The following is a 13,531-nucleotide window of genomic DNA, read 5'->3' as shown; positions in this document are numbered from 1 at the left end:
CTATTTATAATTGGCTCCAAATTATATTTTTGTGGACTATAAGTCAGACACTCCATTAAGAGTGAGCATTTATATATTACCTTGATTTTTTAGTGTATCAAAAATTATTAATTATTAATCCTTCCACGAGTCCTCAAACAGTAAACTGAATTTTATTTGAACGCCCAAATTATAAATTTATTATTATAAATCTATTTTTTTTAGTATATGATCATGAGGTGTTCAAAACGGATTGCAAATATGAAACGACATTTTTATGCCTTTCACATTAAGATTAATCCCCACTCGAGCTGGATAGGTTTTTTGTAGAAGGAAAAATTTTGACCCCATGTTTTAAATGGCCGCATAAATGAGTATGGTTCGAACCTACAACCTTATTTAGGTCAGAACGTTGCCTTACCAACTCATAAGCCTTTAGGTTTATAACCCACCTTTTTTAAATCATCTTTTATAACTCTTCTTATGTGGATATATTTCATTCGTCTAATTCCTTTTCAAAAGTGTATATCTTAAAAAATAAAATTTAATCCATCTATTTTTTAACTGTCACGTCAGAAGATATAAAAAAATGAATTAAAAGAGGTGGGGTTATATAGTATTTTTTAAAAAATATTATAGGTACTTAATATATGTATAATTCAAATAAGTTATCTTTTATGGACAAATTATACATTTTTTATTTCAATAAATAAAAGTCAAATCGAATTAAAAAAGTTGAGTTTAATTCAGTTCGGTTCATGGATACTCCTACACTATACTCATGAGTCATTAGCAAGCGCACCCACCCTATATATATTTAAAAGTCCATCAAAGAAAATTATTCACATTTCTCTCCTTTTACAATGGCATTCAAAATCCTCTCGTTTATCTTTTCAATCCTCCTCATTGCCTTCCAATCCCAATTATGCACTAGCCAAACCACCGTCGTCAAAGGCGGCTATTGGTTTCCCGGCAGCGGGTTTGCCGTTGCCGACATAAACTCTGCCCTATTCACTCACCTTTTTTGTGCATTTGCTGATGTTAATCCCCAAACCTATCAACTTACCATCTCATCAGCAAACCAACCTCAATTCTCAACTTTCACACAAACAGTCCAAAAAAAGAACTCTAAAGTCAAAACCCTTTTGTCCATCGGCGGCGGAGGAGCCAACGTCAATATTTTTGCTTCTATGGCAAGTCAGTCCAGTTCAAGAAAATCATTCATCGATTCGTCGATAAATCTAGCACGATCAAACAATTTTCACGGCCTTGATCTCGACTGGGAGTACCCTTCGGACGCCACTCAAATGACCAACTTTGGCAGTCTTCTTACTGAATGGAAAACCGCCGTAGCAACAGAAGCTAAAAACTCCGGCAAGCCGCCGTTGCTTTTATCAGCAGCGGTTCTTTACATATCTAACTACTATTCACCTTCTGTCTCGTATCCGATTCAAGCTATATCAAACAGCTTAGATTGGATCAACCTAATGGCTTATGATTTCTTCGGCCCCGGCTGGTTTCCTTCCGCCACAGGACCGCCGGCCGCTTTATACAATCCGGGCCGTCCAGAAAGCGGAGATAACGGTGTGAAATCTTGGATTCAGGCAGGCTTACCAGCGAAAAAATTAGTTCTAGGAATGCCATTCTATGGTTGGTCATGGCGTCTTGTTAATGCTAATAACAATGGTATTTATGCACCGGCTAACGGAGCTGGTCTCGCCGGAGATGGATCGATAGGTTATGATCAGATCAAAACGTTCATAACACAGAATAATGCCGTTAAAGTGTATAACGGCAGCATTGTTACGGATTATTGCTATAGTGGAACGACATGGATTGGTTATGATGATTTGCAGAGCATTTCTACAAAGGTTTCTTATGCCAAATCGAAAGGGTTACTTGGTTATTTTGCTTGGCATGTTGGTGCTGATTCTAATTGGATGCTTTCCACCAAAGGTACTTCATTAGTATTCAGTTTTGGTTTAAATCGAATTTAGCTTTGAGTTTGATACATATATTCATGCATAATTTAAATTATTTAATTATTTAGCTAGGTATGACTTACAAGTTGAAAATCCCATAATGAAAATAAGAAAAAAAAATCATACACATAACTTTGATTGCATAATTAAATATATCTTTTAAAAAATTGAATAGTCTGATCTATATCAATTTTATGAATTATGATAAACAAATTTTAAATGTGTCACGTAAATTGCTTATATAAATTTATCCTATTGGTTTAGTTAGAAAAGATAAATTCTATAACTTTAATTGAATTTAATTATCTCATGTTATAAAATTAACAGATCATTTATTTAGAAATATATTTGATCAATACAGTCAAAGTTATGGATGAATTTTTTTTCCTTTTTTATAAATCTTTTTTTTGTTGATAATTTTATCAAATTTAAAAAGCTGATAATATATTTTTGTAGCTCATTTTTATAAATTATTCGATAAACATGTGACATAGTGCATCAAATGTTAATCTTTATACAAGTCATATGTACAAAACTATGAAAAATAAAGTGATTTTTCAAAAATATTTATATAATTTTTTTGTAATTCTTTATTGAAAACATTAAAAATATATATCAAATGGAAAAAATAGTGGATCTTAGTGTTAAAATTACAGTTAACTTTTTAAATTAAAATAAAATTATCGAAATTGAAAATTTTGAATTGATTTATAAGGTAAAATGGTGCAGATTTTTTAAACCCTTAGGGCATAAGCAAATATTATTACTTTATTTTTCTTAGCATGAAGTGTGATTTTGTATTATTTTTAGGTTTTCATTAATCTAACGTGCAATTTCTTTTCTTATGGCAGCATCACAAACATGGGGAGCGTAATTAAGCTGGCTAAGTGTGAGAGATTACAAATTAAATAAACAATGCCTTTCAATAATCATCTACTCCAACTAAATAAAAATTGTTGCCAATATGGGAGATATGTTCTTAACTGTTTAATGATCATTAGAAGTGTTTCATAAGTATATACCACATCAATAAACTACTATCTGTATTTCACTCTTTCTTTTAAGAGGTAGGAATTGCGATTTTTTGATTTTATGCCAATTGAAATTGGTAGTTTCAACCATTGATTTTAGTTTTTTTTTTAATTGAAAAAATAAACATACATGCCAACAACTATAGTTTATTTGTTACACATATCACGGTTTTTAAATTTTGCCAATCTGATTAGTATTATCAAATATACACTTGGTTCATTTGAAAATCGAAATAGAATAAGACTTTAAAGAAGTTTTAGTTTCCATGATTGATTTTATAGTTCATTTTTAATCAAAGAAATATCTATTAAATAAGAGAATGGACATTTTTATGTTGAAACGGATAAGTAGAAGAAGATGATGGTAAGAAAAATGTACTTATTTTTGGTATGGATTAATGAAAATTTAAACTTTAAAATTTATCAAAAACACTTAACTTTTTGTAAAAAAATGCAATCTCATGTCTAAAATAAGAGTAAATGACTCCGAAATCCCCATATATGTCATAATTCACAATTTATTCCTTTTATTAGAAAATCCAACTATTTGGTCCTTTATTTTTTATTCCGTCAATGATTTATTCCTTCCGTCCATTTCTGGTGTTAGTTAACCGAGTCAAAAGACTAAATAAAAAATAATTAAAAAATGATTTGGTCTCCCACTTTTATTTTTATCTATGATTTCGTCCCTCAAATTTGAAATTAATTTACCCCTAAATCCTTTAACTTGATTGACTAACACCAAGAATAGATGGAGGGACTAAATTGTTGACAGAATTAAAAATATAGTATAAAATTGTTTGATTTTCAAAAAAGAGAGATCAAAGTGTAAAATTTAATAAATGCGAGAGGTTTTAAAGTAATTTACTCCTAAAATAATTGTAGAATTAAATAAGTATATGATTATTAAAGAAGAAAATGATATTTATTCCACCGTTTCACAATAGCCAATTCTGATACATGACTGCGTATCTGGTGGAGGAAGTATGTCAATTTTAACGGTGGAACCTGTTCAACAGGTCCACCGGCAACAATAAAAACCCGAAGTTGGAACGTTCAGGGTCTGGACTCCCTTAAAACGTTCAATAAGTCTAAATTTCATTATTAGATCTAGTTATTTTAGCCTATATATTTGGGTGACCCTTGGTGGTTAGTTTAGCCCTAGTCGATAACTGTATTTTTACAGCTCTCATCACCTTTTTTAGAATAGTTGACTCAATTTGTTGAGAAACCGTTCATGTAATTTTCGTTATTTTTAATGGAAATTTTAGCCTTTGAGAAAAAGAAAAAAAATTCTGATACATGCATGATTTAGGACTTTGATTCTCATTAAAAAAAAAACTAATTAACGACTTGTAAAATTAATGTATCGGATTACAATGCAACTTTGAATGTGAAATTTAATAAAACTAGCACAATTAAACAACAAAAAAAGTTTGGTATTGAAATGAATCATATATAGAACAAATTGTTGACCAAGCTACTGTGCAACTTACAATCTTGATCATCAAATTTTAAATTTTGTTGTAGAATTTTTGAAAGACTATTAAATTTTGAAAAACATTATTACAATATTTGTCTTATTCACTAAATCATTAGTATTATTTATTTTTAAATATCAATTTAATGTTTACGATAAAAACAATTTTTTTAATATCCTAATTTTAAGTATAGTTATTTATAAATTATCTTAATTTAATATTGATGAATGTGATTATTTAATGAGTGATATATTATCAAAAATTAACTCAAGGGACTTAATTTTAATAAAACTAGAAATGTAAGATTTAATTTTGATAAAAGAGAAAGACAAGTACTTTTTTTATGTAATAAAATTACTAAAAATACAAAATAAAGTTTATTCTTATTAACAATGTGTCTAATATACACGTTATTTTTCAATTGTGAAAGTACCTATTTATTATTAAAATAAAATTGCAATATTCTATTTTAATATAAATAAATTATAAAATCTGTAATTAAAATTGAGTGATAGTACGTGGGTCGAATATTTTCTTTTAATTAAACTGATTAAACATCTGAATAATTATAGTTTTCCAAAAAATAAGCATTTAGTTGAGTTATTTTCTGCAATTCAAATTTATATATTTTTAGATTTAATTTCCGTAAAGCTTTAAAAACTGTACATTATTTTTTTTTTTTATGGTGGTTTGACATTTTTTTTAGAATTTTCTAGATTTGGTATTAAAAGAAAATTAGAGTTCGTGGTGACAGTTTTGAGTAAAATATAGCGATTCTGAAGATTTAGACATTAACATATTTACTGTTGAGAGGGGACAAAAGTTAATAAAAACAAAAATAATATGCAGAAAAAAGAGTAAATGGGAGGGTCCAGGGAAGTATGAGAAGAGAAAGTGAGGGATGCAAAATGTTAATTTGAGTGCACAAATGAAGCAGTGGAGTGTAAAAATCGCTATCCAATCTACTTATCAAATACTCTATCGTTTTAGGGTTATTATTATAAAACATTTTTATGTTATGCGCTTTTTTTTTCGAGTTAATTGAAAAAAATTTATCAAACGTCTCACCTCACATTTCAATCTTAGTTCGTTTTATGAGTTATTTTTCGTAAAAATGATGTCGAATTGCCTGTTTTGAATGATTAAAATGACACGTATAAGGCAATTAGGGTACAAATGCCAAAAAAAGGGTTGGACTTTATAAGCCAAAAATAAAAAGTTAAAATGTATGGTGCCACACTTGGCAGAATGTGTTGAAATCGAAAAAACGCGAAAATGAGGATATTTTATTAAATAATCCTTTCTTTTATGACCAATTATTGGATTAAAATAATATAGCTACATATTCATTTCTACTTAAAGTTATAGCAAGCCAATTAGTTACTGTTATGTAATTAAACAAAGTCAAAATCAGAACTTTGAATAGGTCTTGTGGGACGGCTTCTAGAGAAATTGATTTATACCTAATCCATTAACAAGTCTAACAACTAATTAAATCAATCAAAGGAGTTTATCTAAGTTTGAATTCTATATTTTTCAATTTTAAAGCTCCTATACTATATTATACTCGATCAAATTAAAAGTTAAAAATATTATTTAATAGTTGAAATCATTAGCGAATTAATAATTTTTTTCAGCCCGACTTTAGTTTCTAATTGATCTTTGATTTTTGGTCAAATTGAACATAACGTCTCGAGCTCCAAATTTACTATAAACCTATCTCTATTTAAAAAATAATTACCTCTATTTTTTTTTAAAAAGCCTTAATTTTAGTCAGAACTGAAGCCTATACTAACTTAAGAGTAGTTCCACGCATGGTTGAACTATAGTGTTATTATATTGTAGCATTATTTCATATTGTATATGTGCAACACCTTGTGCCATGGATCAATTCAACATTCAAACCAATGTACGTACGAATTTAAATGAAAAATTGTCAACATCACCTTCAAGCAATATCTACATACTTTTCTTTATATACTCTTATCTTATGCAAACCTTTTAGAATAAAATCAGTGCATTTGACCTACTCCTCAATAACTTAACAATGGCTACCCTTAAATTTATGTGCTTCCTTTCAATCAATTTCTGCTTGAATGTGATGATCACCGGGCAAGCTGGACGAATAATTCCACCGGGAGCGATCGTCGGTGCTTATTACCCTTCATGGTCTGAATCTTCTTTCCCACCCTCTTCCATAGACACAACTTTCTTCACTCACATTTACTATGCTTTTCTCGTACCTAATAATGTCACGTTCGAATTTGAAATACCCAAGTCAACAGCGGGGGCGTTGCTCGATTTCACTACCACGCTCCGCCATAAAAATCCGCCGGTGAAAACGCTCGTATCTATTGCTGGTGGAGGTGCTGATCCTCGACTTTTTGCCAGGATGGCATCGGGAGAAAAGTCACGTACAACTTTTATAAATTCAGCAATTGAAGTAGCAAGAAAATTCGGGTTTGATGGGCTGGACCTGGACTGGGAGTTTCCTCAAAATCCAAAAGAGATGCAAGATTTGGGCTTATTGTTCGAAGAATGGAGAGTTGCTATCCAGAATGAGGCCAAGTACACAAAACAGCCTCCGCTGCTGCTCACGGCTGCCGTATATTTTTCAGTGGAGTTTTTATGGTCCAACGTCTACCGGAAGTTTCCGGTTGAATCAATGAAGAATAGTTTGGACTTGATCAATGTAATGTGTTATGATTATCGAGGTTTATGGGACACTTCAGTAACGGGGGCCCATGCAGCTTTGTATGATTCCAACAGTAACATAAGCACAAGTTATGGGCTTGAGTCATGGGTTAGGGCGGGGATGCCTCGGCACATGATCGTTATGGGTCTACCGCTTTACGGGAGGACTTGGAAGCTGAAAGACCCAAATGTAAGCGGGATTCGAGCCCCGGCGGTCAGTGTCGGTCCCGGAAACGGTGTGCTCACATTTTCACAGGTGGAGAAGTTCAATAAGGAGAACAATGCAACAGTGGTGTATGATGTGGAAACTGTATCCACATATTCATATTCTGGGTTGTCATGGATTGGGTATGATGATACCTTGTCAACCTCAGCCAAAATAAGATTTGCTAAGGCCCATGGACTTCGTGGATATTTCTTTTGGGCCCTTAGTTTTGATAATGAATGGAAAATCTCAAGACAAGGTAATTTATTCGTCTCATTAATTACTACAAACCATACTTCTTAATATATTGATTAAGTTGATGTTGCATTAATAATGTAATTTATGGTTGGCAGCTGTAAAAGCATGGGCTATTGGCAAGTGATGACAGTGTTGAAAAGTTCATTTGGAGATTGGGAGATTTTCTCATGAGAGCTGATTGGAGATGATGGTGATGCAATGAAAACTCTTATTTCATGTGTCTTAAGAATACTTCATCAGTATCAATGAATGATTCTCAAATTCAATAGACTAGAAAATAAGATGCCATGTCTAAACAATTAGATAACTTAGATTGTAATTTTATGAAGAAAAATTTGATAGTTTATTATGATGTTAGATTTCTACATGTTTTGAGTTTATGAAGGCAGCGCTATCGGTAGTATTTACTAGCAATTCTAGCTTCATGCAAGCGAGTTTCAAATATTTGTGTAAGATACTATTTGGTGTGGAGGGTTACTATAAAGCTGTAGCCTGTGCGAGAGTATAAAAATCAAACCAAACCGAATAACCGAATTAAACCAATAAATTCAGTTTACTTCGGGTTGACATCATAAAATATTTCATAGATGGTTCAATTCAAATTTAGGAAAAAAAAATTCAGTTGAGTTTTGGTACAAACTGAGCTAAAATAATCAACAGAACGTCATTTGAAGCGTTGTTTGTCCATAAAACTGGAGCAAGAGTTGCATATTTCATAAGAAACAAATTACACCTAAACACAACAGTACCTTTCTACAGCACTTCAATGGATTTAGACAATTAGCCCCAAACAGCAAAATAAACAATCATATTTTCTGAAGACACTGAGCTCAGAAGGAGTATTCTTGGTATCAAAGTTTGTGTGTAAAAACTGTTTCTATTAGTTGTAATCTGGTAAATCCCTGCGTAAAATACAGATATCTAATAAAAATACACCCAGGTTGTGCAAATCTAGAAGTAAAGAAACTGAGTATAGAAATAAAATAAACAAAAACAAAGATTACCTTACTGCTTAAGAATTTTACTCTCAAGCCAGGGAGCAAAATTGGTCATGAAAGTCCTACAACTACTGACGATTTTCTTTCATCCAGTCGACAAAATTGTCGAGGATCAATGGCCAAGCATCACTGGCGTCATACTTGTCAAGATCTGTAAAGCTAACCTGCAGATTGAATAGGGTACTTTACATTTAATATGTGCTTGAGCATCAACGTGAAATAAATAGACAAAAGTAGAAGTCCAGACTACTATCCGATACTGCAAAATTCTAAACATCATGGAAATGATCAGTCTTGCTACTGAAATATTAATGAAGATCCCAAGCAGGCCAGCATTCTTAAATCCTACGAAGTTTTACTATTGGTTCAAGAGCAATAACAAGCAAAGACTTCTAATGAATTTGACAGCAAAAACTAATAATAAGATACCTCCTTGAAAAAACGAAGAAAACACGTCCATTGATCCAAGTTTATCACCTTGTAATCACTCTGTATCTGTTAGAAAGACACATTAAGAGATGAATAAATGCACTCCCAAAGTTAACAAGCTACACTAGTACAGCAGTGGCAACAACCACCTACCTTAAGATACTCGGTCAAAGAAGCAACCTCGGAACAAAATCGGGAACGAAGTACGAGATTCAACAATTCACAAATGCTATCGATATCTACAGTTTTCTGTTGCTCTTCTGCAAAATTAATATGTACCAATAATTAAATGGAAATAGAAAGCAAATGCACCAAGCTACAGAAAATCCTTTCAAATACTAAGTATACCTGTAAGGCAATATCGAAATGCGTAAGAATAGAAATCCTCAAAATTGTTTGCCATCCCTACCTAAAAGAAATGAAGAGCGAATCAGTAACTCATATTTTCTAGCAGCTAGCATCAGACACAGGAGAAATTCAGTAACTAATCCAGAAAAGTGTAATACCTCTTTCTCCAGTTCTGGGAGTGCTTTCTTCAGTTGAGCGAGAGTATTAACTTTAAGGGCCTTCAGGCCTGTCTGCCACTCTTCCTGATAAAAGGAGGGTAAGTATCATCATAAGTAGAGAAATAAAAACAAAATCACATGAAATAGTTAAATTTGGCCAAGCTTGACATTCAAAGGAACAAGTTATTACTCATATGCACAAAATTTCACGTTTTCATGTAGTCTAATTTTCACAATGAACAAGTTACAGTCAAAATTGACATGTGTTCTCTTTTAAACTAAATAAACTAGAAAATCTCCTTCTATTTGTCAGGTTACTTCTGATATTAACATTTGCATCAAATTTAGAAAATGGATCTTCATGAACTTGTCATCAATCATATGATACACTAGATAGCAAGCAATTAGAATGATGCACTGCATGAACAACGGTTTTAAATACAGGAGCAGCAAACGATATAGATATAAGTTTGCTTTAAGCTTACCCGTGAGAAATAAGCCTGCTTTTGAGCTTTCATTTTCCTGATATACATAGACCACTAAATATAAAAAAAAATATATACAAGTAACTGATAATGAAGCAATGTGCCTACAGGTGCACGATAGTTAACATACCAGGCAAGCATCAAAATCCTAACATCAGTATATTCAACTTTCATGTCTGAACAAAAAGCCTCAATTCCGGCTGGGCTGGTTGAGCAAATATAAGAGAGAAAGAACTTTAACATCCCATTAAAGGTTGACATCTAATAAGTGATTATACACAATGCATAGTGAGCGAATTAGAAAGAGAATCACGTTTCCAGCAGTTTTCTTTAGTTAAATGGTACAAAAATATCTTTGAAATGAGAATTCCCCAATCTATCCACATACATCAAATGGAACAAAAGAATTACAAAATCAAGTTTAATTCTTCCCTTTTTAAAGAACATGCTTCCTAGAAAACTAAGTAAATCATCAACTGGAAAATAACATGAATGGCTAAATTAACAAAACATTGTTTCCGAAAGAAAACTTACTCAATCATGCCTAGTGATGTGTTTGCATATTTATCAAATAAGCTCTCTACCCGCGTAGTCTTCTTTGCTCTAACCTTAGCTGAGACAACAAACATCAAATCATGCAGCTTTACTAACAATGGAATGGAGGACATCAATGATCAAACCCTTAACATGAAATTTTACAATTACTTAGTAAAATAAAAAAGTTGTAAACTTGTTTTTCCAATTCCTAAGTATATAGGGTTCTAAGCTGAATCTTCAATTATAATTTGCAATTAAAATTAGAATTAACACTAACCTTTAACACTACACAAGAAAGCTCACATTAGATTTCTTGATTTTTCTTTTTCCATCAAGAAAGTTCACATTGCAAATACCAAAGATTCTTTTGTACTAATAAATCAGTAATTTTCTTGAATCTTCCCGCGTTTTATTGGAAGCAACCAAAGATAAGGATAAATTTTTTGAAAGAAGAAGAACTAAAAAATTGTAACAGTGAAGAGTTGAATACCAGGACGGGAGTCAGTAGTTGATGATGTGATCAAGGAGTCGTTCAGTGGGTCCGCTTTTCTCTTCGATGGTGACGGTGATGCTGACGGTGATGCTCTTGGTTTAGTCATTTTGCTTTATTTTTTTCTTATGATAGACGATAAACAGCAACCGTCGGATTCAACTACCAAAATTATGTCAAAAAATTTCTTATCGATTTCTTCGAGAGATCACAGTCGTAGTTTTATAAGAGCGATTGGAAGATTGCTGGGTGGGGTTCGTTTTGTGAACTCAGTGGTTCGCTGAGTTAAGCAGCGCGTCTCTTTATGTGTGGGAGAAGAAAGGTCTGGCTCAATAATTTTGGGATAATTAATTGTTCATATATTGTTTTTCCCGTCAAGATAAAAATTACTATATATTTTCAAGAATTAAATTTTTTATTTATAACTAGTTTCGCATTACGTGCTATGCACGTGGCTTGTAACGTAACTCGTCAATAAATATATTAATAAATTTATTATAATTATATCAATTTTTTATTTATAATTAATATTAAATTAGTTAAAAAATTTTGTAAAAATAAATATAATATATTCGGCTATTAAACTTTTTTCATACTGAATTTATTCTTCTTTTGGTTTTATAATAATCATAATTAAATAATTAACTTAATTTTATTAATAATATCTTTAAAATTAATAAGATAGAAATATAAATAATATTATAATAGACCAAATACAATATTTTAATTTTATAGTTCAATCAAACTAAAAGATACAGTCGACCCTCTAATAATTCATACACATAGTAGATCAAAATTTTATTAATTATTAAAATTATTAATTTATTGAATTTGTATAAAAAATAAATTATAAAAGATATTTTAAAGCATTTACATTAATAGACCTAATATTAATATTATATTATAAAAAAACTAACTAAATACACTTTACAATCACTCAATTAAAAGAAATAATTTTATATTCAATTTAAAAAATATCAATTAATATCAAACTAAAAAATAATTATTAAGAAGTTGTATTTATAAAATAAAATAATTGTCAATATTTTTATACTAGAGATACTTTACTTACTTTAATTTGTTTATCTAATAACTTCTTTTAAAATTTCTTAAAGAATAAGAAAGTTATAATTTGATGGTATTTTAACTTCCATTTTATAAATTAAGGTTAGTATTGCTTCAAATAAATCATCAATTGTTATATATTTCTTTAAAAAAATCTCTCTAATAATTAATATTCATGTAGAATATATTTTAAATTTTATTAATTATTAAATAATAGAATTATTAATTATTCGACGTGGAACGAAGCTGGTTCTCTCAATTTTCTATTAATTATTAGAATTATTAATTTATAGAATATTAACTATTAGAGGGTCGACTGTATTTTTATTAATTTGGAGACAATTTAGTTATTTTTTACATACTAAAAGCTAAACTAGAGATAATTTAGCTATCTATTCTAATTAGGACTTTAATTACAATAGTGATTAATTAAATAACTAATTAGTTAATGACTATAAAACCTTTATTTAGTAGTAAATTGAAAAGGATTATTCATTAAATTTGTCTGCCCCCCTTCCGTACTTTTATATATAGTATAGATAGATATAGATATAGATATAGATATAGTATAGATATAGATATAGATTAATTATTCACTTGAAAGTATCTACAATATCTTCCTAATTTCTTCAAAAGGGAATCATTTAAGAGTTTTAACAGAGCAGTAAACTGTTAAGTCGTTGATTAAATTTTTCCACAATTGCTCATTCTCTACAATTATTAAAAAAAATAAAATATTTAACTTTATGTTGATGAAATTATTTTGACAATTTTATCTCTAACTAACATTAATTATAGTGTTTTAGCCTTTGAAAAAAAACATTAATTATAGCGATTATTTTTTCGATTTTTGCTGGACATGAAAAGTAATTATTTTAAAAATATCTTTGTTTTCTTGTGTTATTGAAAAACTTTAAAATTGAGTTCTGTAAGTAATTTTGTCTAAGTTTTTTTTTTTTTTTTTTTTAACGGAGATAAATTCATATTAAAGAAGAAGATTAAAGTACAAATATGAAAGCCATATAACAACAAGCAAATATATGGTCTTTCAAATACTCTAATCTAATAAAAATATGAAACAATAAAAAATACAAGCAAAAGATAATAATCGATAAAGAAAAATTAAGAAACAAATCCCGCTAAGGTGACGCAACGAAGAACAAAATCCCGTTGGAGCGGCGTCTTAACTTGATTCTCGATCGACTATGCCGTTATACCGCTTGATCCTTTAAAGCTTCAAGTCTTGGAAACATATTCTTCATCATGAATTTAAAGTTAGAAAACTAACAACAAAAACAAACAATTAGAATAAAATATTGAAGAAAATCTTCAATATATAAAGGTTCATGGATCATCATCTAGACAAGAAGTTTTTAACATGCAAACCAAAA

General features: G+C 30.2%; 3 protein-coding genes across 4 annotated transcripts; 2 read left to right on the top strand and 1 right to left on the bottom strand.

Annotated features, from left to right (window-relative positions):
- Nucleotides 1-814: 814 nt before the first annotated feature.
- On the top strand, nt 815-3,012 carry LOC126666064 (class V chitinase-like). The gene is made up of 2 exons (XM_050359019.2): nt 815-1,935; nt 2,813-3,012. The coding sequence occupies exons 1-2, from the start codon at nt 843-845 to the stop codon at nt 2,833-2,835; spliced, it is 1,116 nt and encodes a 371-aa protein (XP_050214976.1). The 5' UTR covers nt 815-842; the 3' UTR covers nt 2,836-3,012.
- A 3,386-nt stretch (nt 3,013-6,398) lies between these two features.
- LOC126679031 (class V chitinase CHIT5b-like) lies at nt 6,399-7,995 on the top strand. The gene is made up of 2 exons (XM_050373970.2): nt 6,399-7,631; nt 7,726-7,995. Exons 1-2 carry the CDS (start codon nt 6,521-6,523, stop codon nt 7,752-7,754), a joined length of 1,140 nt encoding a protein of 379 aa, XP_050229927.1. The 5' UTR covers nt 6,399-6,520; the 3' UTR covers nt 7,755-7,995.
- A 198-nt stretch (nt 7,996-8,193) lies between these two features.
- On the bottom strand, nt 8,194-11,399 carry LOC126666350 (uncharacterized). 2 transcript variants are annotated; one of them, XM_050359377.2, is made up of 10 exons: nt 11,076-11,399; nt 10,583-10,661; nt 10,179-10,253; nt 10,049-10,085; nt 9,564-9,647; nt 9,406-9,466; nt 9,211-9,317; nt 9,058-9,123; nt 8,635-8,792; nt 8,194-8,532 (listed from the first exon to the last, which is right to left on the bottom strand). In XM_050359377.2, exons 1-9 carry the CDS (start codon nt 11,182-11,184, stop codon nt 8,697-8,699), a joined length of 714 nt encoding a protein of 237 aa, XP_050215334.1. In that variant the 5' UTR covers nt 11,185-11,399; the 3' UTR covers nt 8,194-8,532; nt 8,635-8,696. The 2 variants fall into 2 exon arrangements, with proteins under 2 accessions (XP_050215334.1, XP_050215335.1); XM_050359378.2 differs by lacking the exon at nt 11,076-11,399 and adding an exon at nt 10,863-11,047.
- Nucleotides 11,400-13,531: the final 2,132 nt, after the last annotated feature.

Source organism: Mercurialis annua, linkage group LG1-X (assembly GCF_937616625.2).
Source record: "Mercurialis annua linkage group LG1-X, ddMerAnnu1.2, whole genome shotgun sequence".
NCBI lineage: Eukaryota > Viridiplantae > Streptophyta > Magnoliopsida > Malpighiales > Euphorbiaceae > Mercurialis > Mercurialis annua.
The sequence above is the reverse complement of the archived record's forward strand: the minus strand, read 5'-3'. Positions and strand labels throughout refer to the sequence as shown.